Raw genomic sequence first — 26,687 nt, 5'->3', positions numbered from 1 at the left:
AATAGACGTATTGACATTTTATTGTTGAAAACAAATGTATATTTTAATATAAAATAAATAACAATCACGCATACTGAGCTGAATTTGAAATATATTGAGTTATGAAATATTTAACATGTGAGAGACATAAGAAGCCTATGTCAGATGAAGGTGCAGGAAGGCAACAAGTAAGGCAACAAAGAAACAACTAAGCATAACATATAAATACAAAAGAACAATTCTAGCAATAAATGTAAATAGTCATATGAGGTAAAGTTTTAAATCAACACAATTTTGTTCTGTTTTATGATTAAATAAGTATATAGTTATAAGCCGTTTGTTGCTGTAGTTTTCTACTGTCACAAATAATAAAATCTGTTTTTATTAAATATATACAGAGACAAGGAAATGATCTAGCAAGTCAGCTGTTCAAGAATACAGAGACATTTTTATTTTCACGTCTCCTAGCCGTTGCGAGTTGTAATCAGAACAACTATTGAAGATTAATTTCCCCGAGTTGAGAACACATGGCGTTTGCTTTTTTATATGGTATTTAAAATATGTATTAAATACTGCTTTTCTTCTTCTTTTTTTAAAGATACTTACTAGTCTTACAAATTTCAAACAACGAACAAATGTGTTTTTCCTCGAGATCCTGCCGTCTAAATCCAACTTATGGAAACGGAGCCCATATGTGTGATTTTAACAAGTGTCATATTTTTAATTTGGATATCGAAACTAACTTTCTTTCTCATTTTTTCAATATATACTGTACTTTTTATTTCAATTTCTAACCAATTTAAAATCAGATTTGTTTTTGCCTGAAAGCGGTGTTACGAGAGTAAATAAAAAGTCAGACTATTGTTAGCAAAGATAGGCGCTGGATACTACTAAAGCTGGGGTTCATAAAGGAGTAAGGAGAACAGACTAATAAGGGCTATTGTAATAATGACCTTCCACTGGAATATCACAGAATGTATTTTGAAAGGAATATGAGCTAACTTGGCTTCTCTTGAAATAAAGCCACTTGGTACAACGAACGTGTATGTTCTTTGTTATTGAGTCAAGCATGAAGAGCTAATTGTTCCACCATTATAGTGGTATCACTCAGTGGAAACCATAAAGTGTTGTGAGAAGAAATCTTTACCCAATTGTTTCATTGAGCCAGAGCCATGTTTCTGGAAAATCATAACGAATTGTCTCCACTTCTTTCAGCAAGGGAGTTCCTCAAATATCACCAGAGGCCAAGCCAGTTGCCGTACCAGCACCCATTGAACCACCCATAGCAGGACCCATAGCAGCACCTGAGGCCATTCCATTTATAGCCCCAAAACCACCACCACCCCCTCCCGCCATCCAAGCAGCGGCCATAGGAAACATTTGGGGGTTTTAAAACAACAAAATCCTTCTAGGCAAGTGCAAATATGATTCGGACTCAGTAAGAATTAAATTGTCCATACAAAACGAAACGACATCGGTACAGCAGGACCAGCGACGACAACTAACGTGATGAAGAATGTCCTATTGCATGGGTTCTACCTAATGCTGGTGACAGCGTCAGGATGGAGAGCGAAGGGTCGACAATTTTCTTTCATCTTGGACCATTAAATTCTAAAGCAGAAGGAGTTCACTGATCGTAATGTGAAAATACTGGGTCGGGGACGAGTGATCCTAACTTAATTTTATAATTTTGAGGTCTAATTTTGTGTTTCACATAATAAAACTTTAATTTAATACTTAGCGTATCCCTTTAATCTTTTTCAGCTTTATTGTAGTCTTCTCTCTGTTCAAGACTATTAGATACAGTTTAACGTGCCAAATGAGTTGAATATACACTTGACCCCCTTTCATGTCCTTCGAAAAAACAAGTTTTGTTTAGAGCAAAACTCGAAAGATTTTCGTTTAAATGTTATGCGGCGAATTGTATTAAGAAGAAGCCATATTTACACCGGACCACAGAGTCATGACACGTGCAGAAATATCAGGATAATTAATAGACGCCTCACATATAAAAAAAAAAAAACACTATCATTGGAAAGGTATCTAACTAAAAACTCCGTGATAATATTTATTTATAGATATAGATACTTCTATTTAACCAAACATATTTTTTATCTGAAAACAGATACTCTGAAATAGTCTACGGGAAGTGTAGAGTACATGTTTAGATGAGTATAGTAAATTATAACACGGAAAAACATTGCTAGACATTCCATACTCCCGTACTGATTAATGGGCGGCAATAAAATTAGGTTTTTGTCCACTTATGTTCTACAATAGAAATGCGCATGTATACCTAAATTTGTTAACTTCGAATGCAATGTAATATGAGAATTACCTCGGACGACTATTGAAAAAGGAAATATCATGGGAAAGGTAAAACAGAAATAAACGCGAAGTTGGGGGATGCATTCAGTTTAGTTCCATGTGTTTCTAATCGGAAACCAATAGCAACATATTACAATAAAACTTAATCACAGTGAACTTAAACAACTTGGAATGTGGATCATTTAAAATTGGTATGATCTTTACTGGGTATGTATTTCAAAATTATTTTGCATCTTAACACTTAGGATGGTACTTTAGACAATTGTATAATTATACCCAGGCCTAGATGAATAAGTGGCGGATGGAGAGGGGATCATGATGTAGGTTTTTCTACTTTTTGGGTTGTGCTTTATGTACGTCTTATCTAAAGCTTCACTAGCCTAGCAATCATGTGATTCATTCAATCAATTAATTAGTTAATTAGTTATTATTGAAGAAAATCAGCTGAGTGTTCTTAAAGGGCAAAGAATAAACTACCAGATACCAAGACAATGGTTAGAGAACAGTGTATCAGATTTCCTTCTAAATACCATGTTACAGAGCGTGAAACAAGAAGCAAAGCTGACATACGCACATGAAGCACAGGAAAGCATGATGCTAGACAAACATCTAATGAAGAAAGAACAATACGGATGAGCGCATTATCAATAGCGTAGCACCTGCTGTGAAAATAACAATTTATTCATAATAATTGTATGATAAATCTTAGATTTCTTTTTGTTCATTTAAGATATCCCTTCTTTTTATATTTATTCTAAATTATATTAAGCCCGCTATTGTTTGTTCTAGGTATTTGAGTTGAAAATTTTACCCGACAGTTTTATTTAGCCAGAGCCATGTTTCTGGGAAATCGGAGCGAATTGTCTCCACTTCTTTTAGCACAGGGGCAGCGTCTGGGCCTATTCCAGCGCTAACCGTGGGATATCTATCCGGGTCTCGAATTGAAACAAATACAATTTTAACATATCTTCCAGAGGATGTAGGGTCTATTTCGTGTGAAGAATGATATGGTAACATGCAGCGATATTATAGATGTCTTCGACACAACTCGGCAAGAGACGATAACTGACCTCATTAAGAATTTTACAATACGATGTAGTGTTGGTACCAGTCATTTCCATGGTTCAATGGGGTCTACTTAACGCCAATGATCATTGTAGTATCCTATACGTCTAAAGATTCACGCATAAACTGATATGGTGTCTAGTTATTAGGTCAGCAATCCGTTCCCCTGGAAACTGCGTATAAACCTCATATGTGAAGTTCAGTGCTTGTTAGTAAGTAAATATTTGACAATTCCATAATAAATACATTAATTGTTACCTGATGTAAATACTGATACATGTATACCATGGTTCCTGATTTTGTAGTAGTTACCTGTAGGTTATATTTACGATACTCAGCGATACAAATTCTACCGAAGTGTAAAAAAAAATAGCATCGCTATTGCAACAAATTTTTACATGAACTATATATGTACAAGTGGATAAGTGAAGACGTTGGGATAATATCATTTAGGACCTCGAAAGACAGAACGCTGATTTAACACCCCTATACATTCAGTGGATACGACAGAAAGCTGAGAGAGAGAGAGAGAGAGAGAGAGAGAGAGAGAGAGAGAGAGAGAGAGAGAGAGAGAGAGAGAGAGAGAGAGAGAGAGCAGGGATAATAACTAAATAACAACTAATTTGACTGGTGGGTTAGAGAAAACTTAGCATCAAAAGGTGCTATAGTACCTCTTTATATAATGGGATAGGAGAAATAGCTAAGATATTGACGCACTGAAAAAGCTTTTCATTAGCAGATTAGAAAGACAGTTTAGATAGTTCAGTAAAACTACAACTAACTATAGTGTTTATCCTACAGTCCTGTTGAGCCAAAGCCATGTCTCAGTAAAGTCGGAGCGAATTGTTTCCACATCTTTTAGGACATTATTACTAGGAATATTACCAATAGGTTCCATGGGCTTTACCATATTAGACGGAGCTACTCCGGGTACAGACATGGGGCCATGCAATGCCATATCAGTATCGGTAAACATAGGATATGCCAAACAATATAGTTTTAGAATATATTTGGAAATTCGTACCCTTTTCGGAGTGGCACCTTCGTGGGTTACAAAAATCGCCGGCGAACTGAAACAGCGTGAAAATATATCTTATACCGCGAGGAATTAAACATACGACAAACGAGTTTCACCACGCGATTTAAATATTCATTTTAAATTACCTCCCGTTGAAAATTTACCACCTTTCTGTTGAGGAAGTCATTTTTATTGTGGACGGTTAGTTAGTCAGTCAATGGATTCTAAATGGCCCGTCAACACAAAAGAGGTCATTAGGGCTAATCAATTGTTGCGGCCGGACTTGGTGAAAAATAAAGCCTTTCACTGAGGTATGCTTCTCAGGGTTATTGTAATTTTGTTTTGAAGGTCGTCCTAATTTCTTTTTTACTTTATACTGTATCATTTTTATGTGGACAAACTGTACAATATACAACCATGCACACGATGTTAAATCATATAAGCGCATCGATGCCCCTAAGTTGATTTAGTAATTCCTGTTTTCATTTCAACAAATATCCAAATCGTTGAAATGCCTTTTGCTGACAATGCCCACGGCAATGAAGCCCGAACAGCTCAAACGATTATGAGTTTAAAATCAGAGAAATAAACCCCAGAAAACATCGATATATATACCCATTTCAAGTAAATAAATAAACGTATTTAAAGCATTCCGTGTTATAATTGTCTTCTATCCATAAATCAAATCGTAATGAAACAGAAATATTTCCATTCATGCCAATCAAACCTCATGTTTTGTTCAATAAACAATGTTTCATTAACCGTATATATGACGTTATCATCGGAATTTCTACCATGTGAATGATAACTAATGAATTAAGATATAAATGGAATTTCATTCTAAGGAAAGTAGCATAAATTACTTTTTACGCAGGTATATGGCTTTTCCATTTTCATTCAACTTTTGTCTCATTTTTTATACCCGCCCGTATTGATTTCGTAATGTTTGACCCTGCGATGAATCTGGCCTCTTACTCGAAGGCAAAAATGGCGTGTATAGGCATTGCCTGTGCCAAATCCTATTCTTAATTGCAACAATAAAATAATTTTGAAATGAAAGGTAAAAATGGATGAAAATAACACGGAACGAGAACATCCAGAACATACACTGGAATATATGTTACATTTTCTAAAACAGATTGCAACTACTTTACAAAATCCATCCGCTCACGGCCGTGATTTTTGAATATTTTTATACCGCACACACTATAACCAAAAATCATTATCATCATGTCATACATAGGAAATGTCCCGATAAAACGATAATTAAAAATAAGTAAATAAATGAAATCTTTAAAGTATTTCAATTAAAGCTGGTCAATATCGTTGAAAGCGAACCTGGTGGTTGTCTGATTTTTCAGGAAGGCATAATATCGCGCAGGCTTGACAGATTTGGAGTACTGTTTTGGAAATGCGCATTTCAAATGTTTTATTTAACAACATCAGTTTATTCCTCTCGAAGAACTTGTGGTTTTGAAGGATAATTTGATGTATGACTCCTATTTAATGCCATATGTCATCTCATCTCACCCAAACAACCTGATGGCAGCACATGTATGAAACCAAAGCAATACCTACATAAACTGGAAGAGTAACATCCGCCACAGATGTAATACACTATAAGCATAACAACACAACTGACAACCGGTAAAGGCTGATCATTACATAAGAAGAACTAGAAAGGTAATGTAAGTAGAGGTGAAGAACCACAATCAACACCAGTGTCATGCAACTTTGAAAAACCTGTACGTGTAATAGACAATACCGAACATGCAAAATCTATGGTCATCAGCGGTGTAACACAGTTGTATATGAACTGTAGAATAAAAGAACCTCCCCATCTTGAGGGTGTGTTAAAGAAATCTCCAACCCGAGGGGTGATATTCTTGATTGTCTTATCCGAGGCTTTGACTCAAGGTAGGGGATGATTGTTTTCTCCAATCCTGTTTCACTCACAAATCCACCGACAAGCGGTGATATCATGAAATATAAGCGTTGATTGCATGTTTTTCTAACAAATTCAGAGTTGTCTTCGATGGTCTACGACTGTTGACGTGACGTCAATGCATTGCTAACGTGATGTCATACTATTGGTATGACGTTGATTCCGCAATTCTACACGAGGCTATCTCACCAAAGAAATTTATGATCTCTTTCTGGCTTAAAAGGGAGACACAGCTTTGAAGGGTGTGAAAATTGACAAGCAGCACCAGTGTAACTCAGCTTACATTGAACTGTAAGAGCAACAATCAACATTGGTGTACGAACAGTTCAAATGACTGCATCGATGTAAAACAGCTTTACACAATTTGCAAGAGCACCGGTGTAAAAGTTACAGTCGACACCGGAGTAACACAGATTAACATTAACTGTACTTTGCACCTTAATAGCACCGGTGTAAAAGTTACAGTCGACTGAAATATCCTGTATACAAGTGATGGAATTACATACTAATGGTGGTAACTAGTCACAGCAGAAAAGGAAGGTATACTTGTAAGTTAAGTAAAGGAGAAAGAAAGTAATACTCATTGTAATACAAGATTTATACCAGGAATTGTATTCGTTTTAATAAAAGGTGTATTCCATGACGAAATAATTAGTACTGAATATAACGAATGGCGATTACGAGATGAAGTCAATATACTCATAGTAACGAATGGTTATACAGAAAATGAGAGAATTTCTCACTGAGGTGAATGGTAAATATAGGAGGAAAGGTCTAAACAAATGTGCTGGATATTATGAAAACAAAGAGAAGGTGGTGGTGGTGATGGTGGTGGTGGTAGTGGTGGTGTTGGTGGTGGTGGTGATGGTGTTGTTGTTGGTGTTGGTGATTGTGTTGGAGGTGTAGGTGGTGATGGAGGCGGTGGTGGTGGTGGTGGTGATGGAGGTAGAGGTGATATGGGTAAGGGATAAATAGCATACTATACTTGCAGTTTGTGATATCTAGAGGAAAAGTGGGTGTTTCCGCATTGTGAATGGTATAGAACAGTGCAATGCTACATTAACTACCACAAAGAAAAGGAAAAGAACATAATGTGCGCACTACGGAATTAGTTCTACACAAACAGGGAATCTACCCGGAAAGTTCATTTTTCCTGAGCTTTTTTTCTGGGGAACTTACAAACATTGAATTGAATTGTTTTCCTGCCAACACAACCAGTCTTTCACAACCACTTAGAACGATTATTCGCGTTTCAGTCAACGTATATATCTATGTTATGTATGAATAATTGTTTGCGGAAGGAATTAATTCGCGATGGACGGTAAACGCGAATTAACGCGACACTTATTATGTTGTCAGGATTTGGTAAGAAGATCTTTTCTTAGTTAGATCCTGTTTACAAGTGAAAATTATTGGTAAAATCATAATTGATACTTGCCAGAAGATATCTTAATCTTCTCTTAATTTGACGAAAGGTAATTAAACTAACTCCCTTTGAATGTACATTTTTATGTACATTTTATATAATAAAAAAAGATAAATAATATTAATTATACATTTAAAAATTACAAATAATAGTTATTTGCAGTATTGTTTTTCATCAATGATGATAGTATGATGTTTTTACTCACAGTATGGTTCAACATAGTGATATACTAGCGCATCAGTCATAACATTTACTCCGGCGTTCTACAATCCAAATTGTATATAAACAGAAATTATTCAAATATGTGTACTAAGAATTTATTACGGAGTCTCCCAGGTTTTTTTTGTGGTTTAATTTTGTTGTATTTCTGAACACACCCTGTGAAATGTTATGTCATTTATGCTTGATTCCATCTAATCTGATCATTTTGAGGTGCTATGTTTAACAAGAATATTATCATCTGATAAATGAATATAACGATGTTATTACAGAACCGCTATTGCAGTATTTCTTGTCAAATACTATTCAATTATATAACAAACAAAAAATATTTTAATTACCTTATTACACCGAATATTGATAAATGAACTAAAGATACTTAAAATGAGTTTCTCTTGTGTATCCTTGTATTTATAAACCTGTGTACAGTAAATAATTGGTTTAAGAGCAGTAAGTTTTCATCCTAGTGGTGAATAAACTAAGGTGTGAGGTGGTAGCTCAGTATTTGTACGAACCTGGAAAATCTGTTCGGCGTCCGATCCTCCATAATAAGTTGTGAAAGGCCACCATATCATACGCTTCTTCCTTCCCACATGCATAGGCTCAGGCATGATTCCGCCCCCCCCAAATCCACCCCCTCGGAAGAATATGGGGCCGCCATTGTTGCAATGTACAATGGTGTCATACGACTTCAGTTCATCAACGACCTATAAATATTTATGTACTTTTTGAAAAAGAAAATATCTTATAAAAATAAGTAGAGAAGTGGATGGATGGACGGACAGAGAGACGGACGACATCCAACAACCGATCTATATACAAATACCCATGCATTGGGCTGGAAACATTGTGATGCTCAACACAAACTGTTTACAAACAAATATTGCATCTTCATCAGCGTAAATACAAATGCTAATTCTGTGGGGGTGGGGGTGGGGATGGCACCAGATATATGAACAAGTAAACTTGAAACTAGAATCTTATGAAGATACTATATAAACAATGAAGCTTCATCTTTAATATTATGAAAAACATAGTTGCTCTTCTATTCGACTAGGTCCAAATTTACGCATATATCTGATGTCATTTAAACATGTGTAATATTTATACCTGTCTACTTCTAAAAGTGGTCCCTATAGGGCCAGGTGTATATAGGTATCTAAGTATCTTATACTCTATCAGTAGTACCTTACTAGGCAATAGCTCAATGATATTGGAACTTTTTCAACATTTATAAAAATATACATGCAGAATATGTTTCACAAACTTTAATACAAACAAAGTATTCACACATGAAAAGAAAACTCGTAGACAGTAGTTAACCGCAAATGTTACCTCTGCAGGCGTGATGTCATTTCCGCTCTTAAGGAGAAGTACACTCTGATCTACGGCTAAAAGATTGACGATGGAGTTAGGATCAGCTGTAACGTCAACAATGATTCCTTCACCAGGCTGGGCTTTGGTTTTGTCGAACCGAATGGATACCTACAACCGTCATTGGTTTTTAATTATATTCTCACCATGGCAAACTTTGCAAACTAATGCATTTGATGTCTTTAACATGTTTAACCGACATTTTACTTACCTTTTGAATTTGATGCACAGTTTTAAACCAAGTAATGTACTACGTATTTAAGCTTGTATTAGACCCTCTAGGTTTTATTAATGTTTGAACTAAAATAAATAGTAGACAAAAAAAACACCGCATACAGGCCTACGTTTTGGTCTTTTATCTTAATTTTTCGTCAGCAACGCTGCCACAACAAACTTCAGTACCTTACCAAAACGAACGTCTAATCAGTAAACCTATTGCATAATGTTTCGGAAAAAATTGACAAAAAACAAGTATCGCACACGCCGGACACACGCGGTGTTGAACTGCCATAAGGACTTAGGAAGTGTCATACTATTGCAACGAGGTTATCGCAAAGCCGCTTGTGTTACCGCAACAAACAAACTGAGGTTTTGAGCTTAAAGGGTAAAATAAGCTTTTAAATCTAGTTGTATTAACAGTTCTACTACAACATTTTAAATAAAATATGCTGTAATGAAAATGCGTTTCTTTTTCTGCTAGTATATGATTAAATTTACCTCGTTTTCAAAAGTTCCAGAAACGTCAAAGCTTATGCTGTCTGTGACGATTTCTCCATCAGCTCTGACGTAGTACACAACGATTCTCGCATTTGGTGCCATCTTAGCATTCAGTGGGACGTGAAATTGGAATGCTTTTGCGTTGTTGCCATTTATAGATCCTGACACTGCGATACTGCCTCGGCCAAGCACCTGGTTATATACGTCACATTGTCAGCACACAAGGACAACATTTTTAAACTCAAAGTTTATAAATAATAGACAACAACAGGAATCAGGTAGAACGAAAAAAAAGGAAGTACAAAATTGACCTCAATTAACAAACCGAGGAGATACAGGGTGATACGAAACGGTAGGTAGTTTCTGCACCATTTATGCACGCGCCATGATGTCTTCATCCAAATAATGGCTATACAAGACACAGCAGATCTATTTAACATTTATGAATCTTTCAAAAAAGGATCTGCAATGTTATACCTCGATCCTTAGTAGCAATTTTAACCTTAGGCCTCACCTGATAAATTAACTTGTCGATTGGTGAGGTGGACACTACTCGGAAATCCACTACTTTGTCATGGCCAGCCTTCCAAAGACAAAAAATACAAGACGTCAGATTCTTTTTATTTTCTTCAACACAAAATATGAGCATCACAGTCTTCTGTATACCGGGGAATTCCCGCTGCAGTATGATTTCCGCTTTTTTTGTCCTTGCAATGAGGGCGAAATAATCATCACAGCATTAAGCAATAAACAACATGATATACCTAGTAATTAAACGTGCAGGGCGAAATTTAAACTGGGCTAATATGGATTATACCGGCGAAGGGCGAACATTTCCCGGTATACAGTATGTGAACGTTGAAACAAATATTTTGTAAAGACAAACAATGTGATTGACATGGAATCAAGAATAACTCTAGCTGCGGGTATGTGTTTTGCATGATATGGAGACTCAAACATAATATATTTTGGAATTATTTTGCAGAATAAATTTGCTAAATTTGTTCTGAATGACGAATGACCAATGATATAGCTTGATTTCTGAATGGTAAATTATACTACGCAACAGTGAAGATACATATCAAGTAAATACTTTGTCGATTTTTTGTCTTAATTCATTATTTAAAAAAAAAAGTTTTGATCAAATTGTTATCATTTTTTCATTGTTAAGATTTATAGAAACTTAGTATACTAATTAACCCAAATAGGACGTATTAAATAATATTTCACATCTTAAAATGTCCTTTGTCTTAAAATATCAAAATGCGAAAGACAAATCCTTATATCGCATGGAAGGTAGAAATTTAACTCACCTGTAGGTTATTTGACTCCAGGAATATCTGCATGAAGCTGTCCGAAGGAGAATAGCTCCTTTGCACGGATTGATATTGCGTAATTTGGCCATACTTAAACTGAAAAGAATTTATAACAGATTTTTACAACACAATTAAAAATTGACCCGAAAGTTCAATGTAATAAGAAAACATTTTTGTCTTCAGAATGTAAAAGGAATATCATATATCACATATTCATTTAAGATCGAATTTAGAATACATTTATGACGTACGAAGTACTTGATAATATGTTAAATTCAAACATTTTTGCAAGGCATCCTAGGGTCCCAGGTGAAATTTCGCAAGTGCCATTTGCAACTGGGATCGGGAATGGTAGATAAGTTGCATTTAATAAATATAGATACGTGCTGACTCTAATGACAGAGATGTTTTGCCTAAGAGTGTGAAATGTCATCCCATTTGAATTATACTTTATTAAGACTATAAATTTAGGCAGCAATCGTATTGTTTATGACTGACATTGACCAATTGTTGGCATCATCGATATTATGAACTCATTATGTAACATTGGCTACCTCTTTCTCTTCCTGGACAGTGGCTGTTCCATGAACATACATACATATATGTACATTGCATATGTTATTCATTTGCACTAAAAACTGACTTTTAATCAGTTTATTTTATATAGTTACAAGTAAATGCAAACATTCAATTGATTTCAGTAGGAAATTGCAATTAATATGTGTGTCGGATTGAAACTTATTAGTGTTATATTATATGTGATATATGATATTAGTTTCCGTTTCATGGTAGGTGTCATTTGTTGATATTAAATGTCAATAGAATACATTTTATTTTTTGGAAATATGAAAAGTTCCCAGTTTCATCGGATGTTGAAAGTATCAAGATAGATAAAACTGAGTTATATATGACAATAACCCAAATACTGTAGCAATAAATTATTGTTCAGATTATCAGTTTAGGAAATATTCGATGATATTAGCATAATGTCCCTAAACAAAAATAGTACTGTAGTGGTTATATACACACAACATAGAGATATGAAAGTAATTTGTACCTTTAAGGAAATACTGGTTGCATTGTGTGGAATGTCGATCTTAGCCTGGACAAGTCCTGTATATGTGAGAGTGAAGTTCTGATCAGGCAGTTGATAGTTCATGGTTTGTGGACCATAATAATACATAGGTGTAGTTGTCTCAGGCAGGTTGGCTGTTACGCTCGTTTGTACGATCAACGACTTGTTTGAGCCCGCGGCCAATGGCATGTCATCTTGTTGGACCACTTTGGCCTACAAAATAATACACATGTAAATAGAGGAAAAGAAAAAGAGAAACGAAAACTCACCTACAAGCAAACCTGCTCGAGAGACCACCTCTTTAAAAAAGCACCTATGATAAGCGAGCACTTCATATATTTTCAAAAGGTAGTTTTGGAACGCAGGCTTGAGTTAGTTTATTTGTGATTAGAAATTTCCCTTTCCCTGTATTTGCTAAAGCCATGTACATGATACATTACGAGTCCATTCAAATAGCATGTACTCTTTTAAATCACTACTATTGATTGTTATCTAAATATACGATACGTCATCACCTGCATCGTGAAAGTGAAAAGCGCATTCTGCTAATCAGTATTGACGTACTTCCCTCTGTGTTACAAAGTCCCTTTAGCTCTCACTTAAAAAACGCACTGAACAAGTAATACGTAATCAAAGGCTCGACTCCGATTAGTGCCACTTGGATAAAGTGGTCTATGACCTACTCCGGAATTTGTGTACCCAATACAATAATCTATTTAGCTTGATCTCAAATATGTGGTTACACTTTGAGGATGCAAGGACTACGTCGTTCTAGGAGGAAGCATAATGATAAAATGGTGAATTGTCCATTAGCTAACTTAGCTAGAGGGAGTTTCTACATATATTCTATCAGAACTGTACTAGGCTTTATGACTCACACAACTAAATCAGCCAATCAGCAAGTGTTACATACGATTGTAACCCCTATGTAAAATTTGTCTCCGGTCAATACAGTGCCTCTGAGTAATCAAAATAGGTAATTGTTGACATATTTTACATTGAATGAAAACTGCAGATATTGAACTTTAGAAAAATGTATAGTTTTAGTAGATTTTAAAATGTGATGGTGGGTTGATATGGGTTCAAATGTCAGGGGGTGTTCCCGTCCCATTTCACCAGTTTGGCTTGTAAACTTCCGGTTGTCAAAAGCAGACACCTGTAGCGCTCTTATATGCCACCAAACTCACCAAAAATGCATTTTGAATCCTTTGACATGTATGAATCTGTAAATGTAGACAGTTGTCACTAATATTTTCAAATATTAACGCTATTAGCTCAAAAGCCTAGTAATAACACATTGTAAATAATTTAGCTGTGTGAGCCCTTTAAACACCTAGTTTCAGACTAGATTTCTAGCTTACACATTAAAATAGTAAACTAAGTTACACTTACATAAGCAATGTACTGAAGACCAGGCTTAAATGTTGTAGGGTTAGACGGAAGAAGTTCTAACTTCTCGGCGTGGGTGTAGAAATGCATCTTACTAGTCCCGTCGAGAGTAATCTGTGTAAGACTCTCTGTAACGTTGGCCTCTACCACGACGTTCTGGTCGTTCAGTGAGGTATAGTGGGTGTAACCGGTCAGTCCCCACACAGGCAGAGTAAACTTGGCCTCCCCGTTGATCTAAACACATTATTATATTATTATATTTTTTTTTTTTTCATAATACGCTTATTATAGAAAATTATAAAATAGAAAAGCATTTCATTAATAGTGAATAAAACTGTATCTTAAACTGACAAACTGGCAAAGCGAATTGGAAAAATGAGCTAGAGCACATAATTCCTTCTTCTGTAAAAGTTTACGGAAATATCTGAATATGTAACCGACTAACGCGTCGCTACACTAAGATAATACTTCTTAAATACCATAATAATTTAACTTTTTAAGTAGATACTAATACGCAAATATCGTTTTATAATTACTGAAATAACGAACGACTTACGTCCATTGTCAGTTCCATGGTTGGGATAGCTGGCGAATGATAGTATTGAGATTGGTAAAAGTCAACGTGGACTCGGATTTTCACAGTTCCATTCACCGGTTTTCCATAGGTATACCTGTGACAACAGGGAAAAGATTCATTGTATAAGAAACATCAGGCATTGTTAAGTGATCCAGGTTGAAAGTTTACTGAAAATCTTGAAATTATAAAAACTGACGTGGTACAAAAACAGTGTCAAAATAAGGAGAAGAACAAGAAAAGGCCAATTAAGGATCAGAACAAAACCAAGGGCCAACTGGCCATCCCGTATATAAAGCGATATCGAAAATTATCTAGAGGATTTATCGTGGTCATGGCAAAGCAGCAGGCATGAAGCCCCACAAGGCGATTCGTAATATCGTACAACAATCTAAGGATAAAACACCTAGAGAAAACGTCGCAGAATACGTATAAAAAATCGGATGCAAAAACTGCGACGTATCATATATTGGAGAGACTGGTCAACACCGGAAAGATACGGAAACCCAAGAAGGTAGGGCATTCACCAGATCAGAAAGAAAGCATACGGAGTCTCAGATAAATAAACCGCCAATCACAGACCATGACACACATAAAAACCATGTGATTGACTGGAATAACTCCAAAGTTTTGGACAGTGAGAATAATCTGTTCAAGCGGCAGATATAAGGAAGCAATCTGGATACGCCACAGTGGGCCAGTTCTGAATAGAGATGAGGGGGCTCATAGACTCTCGCACATCTATGACCAAGTATTAAACAAAGCGGAGCGGAATCGAGTAATTTTGGTACATATTTAACAACTATTGTACATACCCCTACAGCATAGCCGAATCGACATGTTAAACCTTTGTGTGCATACGCTTCACTGGTTATTTGTCTGATTAAGGTTACAGTGTACATACCGTACTAGNACTAACAAACATGCAGAAAATGTTTAGAAATATCATATTCAAAGATATTAATACTGACAATAATGTAAAAGAGTTGGCTAGGCTTATCTATTGAGTATCAAATTTACATGTGTTAAAACTACCGTTTTTGGTGTTAAGATATGCACAAATTTACGATAAGATTCGAATGACGATGAGAAAGTAATACTTTGAGAAAACAAACCAATTACTTCTATAAAATATTCATGTATTATAACATATGATGAAAAAGTCAATTTTCCACCTGTACGTTGAAAAATAAATAAAATGGATGAAATCAAAATTAGCAAAATTTACCGACATCTGATCTGTGCTAGTTACTGAAAAAATGTAAATAGTTTGCTATAACGGTAAAGCAGTTCTTCAAAGACATTTATGAAATTTGTTTAAGACTAATATCGCACAAATTCAAATAGGTAAAACACACAAAGGCAAAGGTATATCCTACTGTTATTGAAAACGAATTTTGGTCAAACATAGGAGTGAAAAGGTTCCCAAGTAATTCCTAAAAGCATGGCAAAATCTTCACTATAACACATATTACGGTTGTAGTAATTATAACTTGATTTTAACTTCAGGTAGCATGTATCCTTTAATTTATTTCGTATCCATATCTTGAACTTTGATATTGGGATAAGGTGTGCCAGATTGGATATATCTGTATGACTCAAAAGCATCACACTTACTTTGCCTTCACAGTTCCTTTAATGTCTGTTGCTGACGTCAAATCGTACGACGGCAAGTCAACGGTCACTTCGAATTTCGGTAAGACTAGAATCAGAATAAGGTTTACAACATAAAAATGTCTTTTGTCAGGCCACGTCAATTGATATCGGAGTACTTTCACTTCTACGAAGTTTAATGATATGCCATTCTTCCACAATCGTCCCTGTACATTAAATTTTAAAAATCACCCATTTAAGGGAAGAAGTGTTTGCCAAACACACGTGCCAATTAAAACATTGAATTACATCTTCATTCGTGTGTTTTGTTTAAAGTCAGAACTATGGAATGTAGCGGTTCTACAACCTCCCTTCAAATTCATCATAAAAATTTAGGTCTTGTGTTTTTTACCTTGATCTTAGACACGTTTTGTAACTCCTGCTTATGTCACTTTCATATTAGAGACTTAATTTTACGTTTTTAAACCACTGACAAAATAACAGTTTGAAAGTGACCTTTGACTTTTTCCATATGTATCTTTCATATGTCTACTTCACATCGTAATTACAATTATAGCTGGAGTAGTGAATTTCCAGTGCGTGTAAAAAGAAATAATTTTTTTTCAAATAATTAAATTAATAACTCTGACTTTTAACCATTAGCCGTATGTCTTGGTGATTATCCATCCTTATGTTTTAGTGTATATGTCAGTTTCCCAGTGGTTTTTAATAGCCACAATACCATGAAGTTTCGGGTTAAAATAGTTCAAGTCTAAGGGGTCATCGTTTACAAATCAAGTAACAATAGCAAGTACCACTAAACTATATCAATTAAATAATGACAATTCTTCATTTGTTCTTTCTAACCTGTTCCGATTTAATTATTTGAAAAAAGTAGATGCGATCACATGAGCACTACTTACCATAGTGAGCAACTGTAAACATCTTGTCTTTGGTCAATCCCTGAACAGATGTCGTCAAATATATCTCAGTATAAAATAACTACTAATGATCTATGGAATGTTCTATATCACAAAATAAGAAAATAAATACATGATAATATTGCATAATCTTTTCAGAATAAAAGTCTTTATGTAGAGCTAAAATGTATCAATATCAAACGTGTTATTCAAGCGATTCTTAACTCCATAAAAAAAACCTAATGTTTATTCTAAATTTGCGAATATATAGAAAAGCGACAAAGTAATATTTCTAATAAATAGTATGTTAATATTTTCTCGAGTATATAATGTATGAGATAATCTTGACATGTACCGTACACATTACTACATTATCACATTAGTGCGTATGTCCTATACAAATTGCCTTTCTGGTGTCATATTAAGACCCTACGCGGAACAAAAACAACATTATACAATATTTATAACATGTTTTGCCTGCTTACGTGTGTCTTGACACGGATTTTCCAGTCTCCCAGTACCGGTTTCGTGTCCATTGCCATAACATTAGTAAGTACCCCGCTGGCGTCTTTCAGTCCAAACCATTGCTTAATTTTATTGCTGTTGGGATCCTTCGTAAATAAGCATATATAACGATATATGAACACTCGGTTGGTCAACATATCACGTATAGTATGCACAAAGCACCAAATTCTATATTCTTAAAGTTTGTTTTATGTCACCTGACAAGTATGCTAAGGTTATTGGAAGATAAACCTTTATGGTTTTTTTACTTTAACAATGAACATTTTCGTGGGTCAATGTAGTAAAATATAAGTTAATAGAAATACTTCAAACTAGTAATGTATTGATAATCGAAAATAGCTTCAGCCTCAATAGTATGATATATATGAATTGTTACTAAGTTTTCAACTAAATCATGCCATCTGCATTTTGTTCACATTGGCCTTAAAACCATTAAGTAATTCAATTAAATAATTACAAGTTACTTTAAATATATAAATATCTTTATATCACAGAGATTATTTTATGCTATTTCCGCGGTACGCAGAATTTACTATAACATATATATATATCAATATCAAGTCGCTTATCGTCGATGTGCAATATCAACGCCATACACAGCGTTTACAGCATATTACTTATAAACGTGTTGCGAAACATACCTAATGCAGATAGTTATTTATAATTTACATGAACGAAATGGCTATTGAACATTTCATACATTAGTACCTGAAATCTTTGAAAATATACACATAAAAAACCACAAGACGGAATTTTGAGATTGTAACTCACGTAAATCTCAATGTCCATGGGCCCACTGTAAACTGTCAAATTGGGATAAATGGCGAATGTTCGGAAATTGACTGAAATGACAGATGTTATGAAATGAATAATTTCTGAAACAAATACCAGCAAAGGCATTATGTTAAACAGAGTACACCAGTGTCAATATATGTTTCAAACATGAAGGCATACATCTATTGCTAGAAGAAACTTAAAATTTGTGGCTCATGTGTATGCGATGAATAGTCATTTTTTAAGTGTGATTCTCAGTATAAAGTGTTTCTTTTTGTCAAAGAAACATTTTGTATGCGTTGTAATTTGTGTTGTTTATGAAAAGTGAATAATAGAAAAAATATCTTCAAATCAAACTCGTCTCGTTTGTCGGTGAGGTGATCATGATTGTATATGTGTAAGCAAATGCCGGGGGTATGAAGCAAAAACAGAACTTTTAAGGTTATTTAATATCAAATGGGGTATAAAACATTCGCAGGTTTCTTTTTGAATTTCTTTCTTCAAAAAAATAAGTATATCTGAATGTGAAATTTAGGAATCGAGCTAGTGTCTTCTCGTATATCTACTTTTTAGGTGACACCAGTCATGTAGAATCAGCCACAACTTTTCTCCATTGGAATAACGGTAATCTTGTTAAAATATCCCCACCAAATGAAATAATATATAATTCAATCCAAGCATTAAGAAATCCGGTGCATATTGTGGAGAAGTAATAAGTTAAACAGAAGTTATTTCTGGCAGACGGTGCCTCAAGGCTTTCGAGAATTATTGAAAATCCACAATAAACAGGAACAGAGTCATGGTTTGTTTTAAGTTCGTTTTGTTTTTAAAGTGTGGTTCAAAGTCTTGAAAACGTTGTGGTTGTAATGATCTTTATTTTTTATTCACAGTGGTTGGCAAATAGCTCGTCTCTATAACGTGTCAGTGTGCTATACATACAGTCCTTCCATACCATAAAGTTAAAAACAACTCGGCAAGCTTACCTGTTTGGCCAGGTTTGTACATGGCTTTATCCGTCTGTATAAAGATAGACATGCCCTTGGAAGCGTAATGAAGATTTGTTTTGTCTGTGAAAGTGAGACCATTGGAACCTTCAACTGTAAGCTGGTACGTCCCGCTTGGAATCGTATCTGGGACCTAGAATAGTGATACAAAACAGGGTTTATCAACATCATACAAGTTGATATTAAATTCACAACAAGCCATAATGCTTAGTCTTAACAATAGATGATAGTTCATTTTATCGAAGAATTGTCCACTATAAAATGTATCTTTTTTTCTCTCGGAAAACTTTCGACAAATTATTCACACAATAAATGGTTTATTTTCTAATAACAAGTGAAAAGAATGCTTACCATAATTCGCATGGTGTCAGGGACATCTGAAAATCATTTACATGTTTCTTTTATTTTTGATGCATGAACATACAGGGTAAATGAAAACAACCGCTTATTTCTGAATTGAAGTCATTAATTTTCCTATGACACAAATAAATGTAGTTTTGATATATTTATGATAATAACAGTATACTGCTCAGGAAAAGAGTTTCAGTTTCCGAAAAAGGGACTTCCCGAATTGTTAATCAAAACAAACTAACACAAATAAATGTAGTTGTGATATATTAATGATAATATCAGTCTACTGGTTAGGAAAATGGTTTCAGTCTCTGAAAACGTCCTTACCGAATGGTTAATCAAAACAAACTTTAAATCGTACTGGAAATTATTTTCGAGACTGCAACTCAACTAAGCAATGAACTTTTCTAATTAGAAAACCGACTTCCGAAAATATCGGAAACCAATTCTCAAAACTGTCTTTGGGCCATTTGTATTTTTCAACACAAAAGAAACTGTCAACTTGGTGTAAAATATCTAAATTTAAATAAATATCTAGTCACGCAGACTGAAGTATGATGGCTACATACGTTGTTGGAAAGTTGCAGACGAAGAGGCTTTCACTGATTTGTCGGTCACATGGATGAGTTTAGCTGTAACGTGCACATCGCCAGTCGCGTGTAGAATATTGACACTGATGTTCAGGGGCACTCCCGGGCGGACGTCTTTAGGCGTAATAACGACATAAGTGCTAAAAGATAAAGATACTTGTATTCTATTATCTTTTTATTTTGCATGATGTTAACATTTATTACATCCATATTGACAATCAATCAACCCATAGTTTGTATAAAGTAACCCCTCTTAAAGATAAAGACAGTGCATTACACATTTTACTTGTGATAAGTGACAAAATTAAATGTAACGTTTCTGCCTCAATATTGATTCTTTAATTTTCTAAAACATATTCGTCCAGATTTGCATTAGCGATGTCTAACGTAATATTTATAAAAGATCATTTGCATGTTTGTAAATCATGTTTCTTTTCACAATTGATTTAATTTGATTTCTCCATATAAAAATGTAAACTGAAACTGACATTATATATTAAGTAATCTCCAACAGCAATAAAACTAGAAAGAGGAATAGAGAAAAGATAACATAACCAGGTATTCTATATACTCTGAAAGGGTAGCGTGTATCTAGACCTTCAGTTTTTTTAACAAAAAGGATCGAATTCTTTTTATTAAAACCAGAACCAAAAATGTATATTTTATCAATACGGTAAGGCTATTAACATAACTATATGAATCATTCAATTGTTTTACAAGACATAAATCTGTGCAGTTTATCTCGACTTCCGTATTATTCAGCTGAATAAATATATGATGTATTCATAAAGAACAACACACTATAATGTACATCTCGAAAATATGATTAAATATGTTAGTGTATTCTATAGTCAGAAATAGTACATAGTAAGGGCTTAAGATTATTTAGATAATGAAATATATCTTTTATTTATTATAATCATAATACAATGATTAAATTTGGTACACATTGACAAGATGCTTAGAATATATACCCTTTTACGTTTTTATAACTACAAATAATTTTGTGTAATTAGAATACCATTTTTAGAATTACTTTTATAACAAGAAATACTTGTGTACACTTATGTACACATAAGCATTGTACCTTGTACTAGATAACGGTATTTTGTTTTGTATAAGTACAAGGTAGTTGATTATTTTATTGATCCAATTTCATAAAGACGATGTCTTAATAATACTAATCTAGACCGAGGATCAAACGGAATTCAAGTTCATTCTAGCTGGACATAGAGTCGACAACTATTTTTATCAAGAGACTACTGTATACTGGATTGGTGAAACATATGCCATCTAAGTAACTGTTTGTTTTTAAATATAGATAAATCAGTGTAGGTAAATGATTCATCTTTATTATAACTATGGTATGTTTTAATCATGGAGTAATTCCCGACTTGATTTCTCTTGGTGTGAAATAGTTCATTACGCCTTAAATCTCCCTGTCGTTTACTCTCAAAAATGAAGACTGGACGAGATGTTCAGAAGATCAGTTAAAGCCGATTAACACTATTAAAACTATTTTTTGTAAAATCGTATATGTTGTTGATCCAAGAACAGCCAATAACGCATCATATGGAAATAAATGATTTGTTTTTCTCGTTTTCTTAAGAAATTAAATTGCTCCATGTCCCAATAAATTAATAAGAACTGTCATTTGTTATATAACACTGTTTTATATTAATATTAAACATAATTAAAGATAAACCCTGCTGCCAGATGATTAAAAAAGAGTTCATCAATTCCGAAGTAGCTATCTTTATGCAATGTTATTGCAGCTTAAACATTTTAGACCTGATCAACTGCCTATATGATTAACTGTTTGTAAATACATTGTAAGTTACTTTAATTAGACAATACCAAAACATGTAATGACAGAAATGTTATTCATTTGTTCTATCATAAAATATTAAAATATTTAATTCCGAATAAATAAAAAAAAAATGAAAAAAAAAAAATGTACTTACTCTTTAGCCGCAGCTAACCCCAGCAAGAGGGTTATTAAACCGGCCCAAAGCATTTTTATCTGAAACGAATGCATAATAAATATTTTAATAAATATACACAAAACATATCAATGAGTTCATTTGGTTAAACAAAAGAAAATAATTGCAATTGATACTATTTTTCAAAGTTGCGTAAAATTTCTGGAAATTTTTCACTTTTGCTTTTGATATTAATATTTATATAGAAAATATACAATAGACGGAGATACATATGTAGTACTGAATTCCGTTATTCTTAATTTTCATTGCACTAGTGAAAATCAAATATTTAAAAGTGTTTAAGTCAGTATGAGGATACCTGACAATCAAGACGCCTTACCTGTGAAGTATTCCCTCTGGATGACCAGGGAAAAACAGACCTCGTTGTATTTATACTCAATCCCACGTAACAGGGTTTATAACGTGCTGATTGGCAAGTGCGTTCTGCAGAGTCTTCATAAAAAATTAATCTTTATCTCAACAGCTCGCTCTTACGTGGTGTTCTGTCACCTCTGATGAGCCCTTATCTATTCCGTCACTGTCTGGAAACGTGTGGTCCTCGTTTTAACAGCCACTGAATACCACCTTTGTCGGGTTGTCGAGAAATACTTATATAGACCCAATGTTAGAGTATATTGCCAAGCCTGTTTTCAGCGACCATCTTCGGTTAGTCCATAAATTTATATAGAGTTTAGGTGGTCTCTTGATACAAGTTCAATCAAAATGAAAATTCGAAGCAATGGTGATTTTTCAGTAGTCTTTTAACACAGTTGATCTATTAATCGAGTTGGTCTCTTGAGCAGGTTTGACCATACTGTTAAATAGATCGAGAAATATATTTTCTTTTTCAATCGGAAAGAATCGACCATCATTACCAATTCTAATTTCTATTCATACACTTTCACCTTTTTTACAATAAATATAATGTATATAAGCAGTATTTCTTCATTTCAAATACTCGTAAATACGTCGACTGAAAACAAACGCAAAATAATTAAACAATATAGATTTGAGAAGAGACCGATAGAAGAGGAATTGTTATCCATAAATATAAGATTTAAGTTTTTTTTCAAAACCTTCTGAAATCATGTATGTTTGATAAATGTGTTTGATCATAAATATCTTGATAAAACAAAAGACAATATCAATAGAAAAATGCATATTTTTTGTCATAGGAATGAAATGTAAATAGTAAATCACTTTAAATCATTTTACACTGATGAATTACAGACCGTACGTCACTTTTTATCATTTAAAACATATTTAGTACAACTCAAACAATAGTTTTACTTACTCATGCGTAGGTATTATCGTATTTTTATTTGTATTAATTTTGGTTTTGTGATGTTTTTTCTTTGTGCTAAATTTCCTTATTTTAGAGTATATAGACAGATTCGATATATCTACAGCTGTCTATGGTAATTATTCTTTATATAGAATCTTTTAGAAATAAAGACTAGGAAGACATATTAACAGTGAAGATTAAAATATGCTCAAGATTTAGGTTGATAGCGGATTGATGACTGCAAACTGAGATAGCTGATGAAATCATTTTTGTTTTGAGTCGTGTCTAAGTTATAAAAAGAGCTTACAAATTGTAACCAATACTACTATTTTCTTTCTTTCCTATTTCAATTATTTAAATGAAAACCATTTATCAATACAACACAAACAACAAACAGCTTTGAAGATTTCTTTTGCTGTTTTAAAATTTCAACTTTTGATAATATGTATAAGCTGCAAATACATGTACTGAAAATTGATGTAACTGGTCCCTAAGTGCTGCTTTGTCGTTGTCCCATGTTATCTAAATTGTCAATGGAATATTTAAAATTGACATCACATTGCTAAATCGTCATTGGTGTAATTAAAAAATAAACAACACTATCAATATGTACTACATAGGTTTTACGATAGCCAAGGTGAAAAGGTACACAACTAGAGATAAGACCGACATAGTCCCTGTGTGTTCAACAGCCCACTTTATCAATAATATTTATGTAAACCTGTCACCAGTGCTGAATCACAAATCCAATTCTTCAGATTATAACGGGGTTACATCAGGGACAAAATACTGTAACACAGTACTAGAATAATTTTAAAAGAAAGGTGGGGAGAGTTCATTCAAAATCATTTATGTTATGGACAAGTTAGTATTGAATAAACAATAATAATTATGATTTTAGTTTCTTGTTTACCGCTTTATCACAGCAGGTCGTCTCACCGTGGTCCACAAATCATTAGCCGTGGTCATTGTGCTGATGTAATTGACGTCTTATTGTTCCGGTGTCTCTTGAATTCCTTTGCCGTTTTATTTTGTTCTCATTGACATTACAGTGTGTTAAATATTTGACAACCGTATCAACGTTGAAGTTAAGATCAAATTAAGGTTAACTTTCATTATTTGTGAAATTCTAGTCTCTGTTGCTTATGAAGGTTATATGGCATTCGTTTTGACAGGAAACATGTTTCAAGAAAATGCTGATACTAAACCTAATCAAAGTTAGAAAAAAGTATCTGTTATGTCAACTCCATAAGCAGTGGATGTAAAGATGGTATAACTGGAAAGTCACTGGTCTTGAAATAGCAGAAGGCCGGAAATTTGCTACTGAAGAAAAAATATGAACGATAGCTGAATCAAAGCCATCACTTTTGTTACAAGGCTTGTTAGGAGACACGGTAGTATAGTGGTTGGACGCCGGGCTCGTGACCAAAGGGATCCGGGTTCACGTCACGGCACGGTACGGCACTGTGTTGTATCTTTGAGTAAGATACTTTATTCCACTTATTCCAGTCTAATCAGCTGTAAATGAGTACGTGGTTGGGCAGTGCTAGAATTGTAGAATGCTAGCTGTGAGCGCCGAAATGGCAGCACCGGCTGTATGCTCCCTAGGGAGTTTAGAAATATATTGGCTGGTTGCAAAGGCCCTATAGGGACCACGGAACCAAATCAAAAATAGAATGTGGGTGTTTCCCGTTTGGGCAGAAGATTTAATAGGAAAGTTAATGCCTCGGGGCCTGCTGGTTGGATATTTAGATGGCAGAAGTTTCAAAAGGTTTATGTGTGTGTTGAGCAATATATATAGATGTGCTATGCATAGAAATAAAAGTCTGCTTTTGTCTGGGTGAGTTTATTAAGTGTGTAATTTGTTGTACATTTTGGTCGTTGTTTGATGCCGAATTCAATACAAGATGGCGGCCCCCTTTTAATCATTTTATTTATAGTTGTGTGAGATGATATTCCTCAAAATGAGGGCAGTTAAACCAGTGTGGATAATCCCATTTAACCAGGACAGTGGAAAACGTTAACACTATCGTCTATGGAAAATCATTTGGTTCTGCGGTCCCTATAACAACGGATAATGATTTGTGAACCGGTTTGAGACGACATACTGACTAGGTTGTGATAAAGCGGTATATAAAAACCTCCAATATTTATAATTATTGAGGTAACAATTTGTGCAGTCCTGTAAGTTAATGTCAGGATATGAAGTTGAAGAAGAGTATCTTTATTTAACAAGATTTCGATTCAATATGCTGTTCTATGATAACGTTGTATCGTATTTTGATTTCCTTCCATAACTTGCAACATGTAAAAAGATATGTATAAAAATGTATGCGTAACCTGTTACATATACAGGCATTTGAATCGGTAAGCCCTGAATTTTCTTTCTTTTCTCTTATGTGTTTGTTAAAAGTGTTATTCCGCTATTATATGTGCATGTATACATGCTGCTTGAAACTATAATAACTTAGTACTTTGTACATAGTGCTTCCTCTGGGTTTTTCTTCTTGTTGATTTAGGCTGATTTCTCGACGAAATATCATCTTTACTCATTTAATCATTTGATGACAAAGGCATAAGTGATATATTGGTTCAACACTATGCAGTGACCTAGAAACGCGCAAGATAAGGGGAGTTGTTTATCACCGTTAAATAACGTTAGTGCTTTGCTTGAAACTAAATCATTTCAAGATTTTCATGTTTCCCTTTATACATTGGTGCCTGTAACTAATAATTAATGTTCTGGATTGAATGAAAACATCTGAATTTTGGATTATAGCAATCAGTAACAATTTGCTGAATAATTTTACAAGAGATATGGCCATTGCTTTCATATCGTTTGAACCAAACGAACCCATCAACCCAAGAAAATAATATGACCCGTGCCTCCGATCAGAAGCGTATATGTTATATATAATAATATCTGTATCTGTACATGTATTGCAAAGTTATATACAGTGTTACACCTTTAAATTTAAGCAACATTTATATGCAGTGCTAATTGCATTTATCTTGAGAGTATCATTGAATTTTGAGATTAAAAAAATACACTTTTTTTCTTTATACAACATACATAAATCATCTCGATCAACTCCCGTAGCCTCCTTGATCAAGTTCAAGGATAAATTACTTACGAGACTTGAACACGCTGATTTGTCAGATGAGTGAAATGAAAGATTTATTTTCTGCAAGACATAAATCATCTCGATCAACTCCCGCTCTACTGGTCCAGCTGATG

At 34.2% G+C, this 26,687-nt stretch overlaps 1 protein-coding gene across 1 annotated transcript in view; it reads right to left on the bottom strand.

Moving 5' to 3' along the window:
• Positions 1-22,543, bottom strand: part of LOC110466236 (CD109 antigen-like) — a 34,081-nt gene extending 11,538 nt beyond the window's left edge. The window contains exons 1-19 of the mRNA XM_021522632.1: positions 22,505-22,543; positions 22,147-22,205; positions 20,162-20,322; positions 19,593-19,618; positions 19,221-19,374; positions 18,235-18,305; positions 17,424-17,549; positions 16,942-16,981; positions 16,043-16,127; positions 14,408-14,522; positions 13,855-14,085; positions 12,445-12,675; positions 11,385-11,483; positions 10,586-10,654; positions 10,072-10,263; positions 9,316-9,465; positions 8,496-8,687; positions 7,967-8,024; positions 3,119-3,242 (exon numbers count right to left, since the gene is read on the bottom strand). Coding sequence (XP_021378307.1) covers positions 3,119-3,242; positions 7,967-8,024; positions 8,496-8,687; positions 9,316-9,465; positions 10,072-10,263; positions 10,586-10,654; positions 11,385-11,483; positions 12,445-12,675; positions 13,855-14,085; positions 14,408-14,522; positions 16,043-16,127; positions 16,942-16,981; positions 17,424-17,549; positions 18,235-18,305; positions 19,221-19,374; positions 19,593-19,618; positions 20,162-20,322; positions 22,147-22,199 — 2,177 coding nt within the window. The 5' untranslated portion in view covers positions 22,200-22,205; positions 22,505-22,543. The remainder of the gene's footprint in view (positions 1-3,118; positions 3,243-7,966; positions 8,025-8,495; positions 8,688-9,315; positions 9,466-10,071; positions 10,264-10,585; positions 10,655-11,384; positions 11,484-12,444; positions 12,676-13,854; positions 14,086-14,407; positions 14,523-16,042; positions 16,128-16,941; positions 16,982-17,423; positions 17,550-18,234; positions 18,306-19,220; positions 19,375-19,592; positions 19,619-20,161; positions 20,323-22,146; positions 22,206-22,504) is intronic.
• Positions 22,544-26,687: the final 4,144 nt, after the last annotated feature.

This window comes from Mizuhopecten yessoensis, unplaced genomic scaffold, assembly GCF_002113885.1.
Source record: "Mizuhopecten yessoensis strain PY_sf001 unplaced genomic scaffold, ASM211388v2 scaffold11125, whole genome shotgun sequence".
In the NCBI taxonomy this organism is placed as follows: domain Eukaryota; kingdom Metazoa; phylum Mollusca; class Bivalvia; order Pectinida; family Pectinidae; genus Mizuhopecten; species Mizuhopecten yessoensis.
The sequence above is the reverse complement of the archived record's forward strand: the minus strand, read 5'-3'. Positions and strand labels throughout refer to the sequence as shown.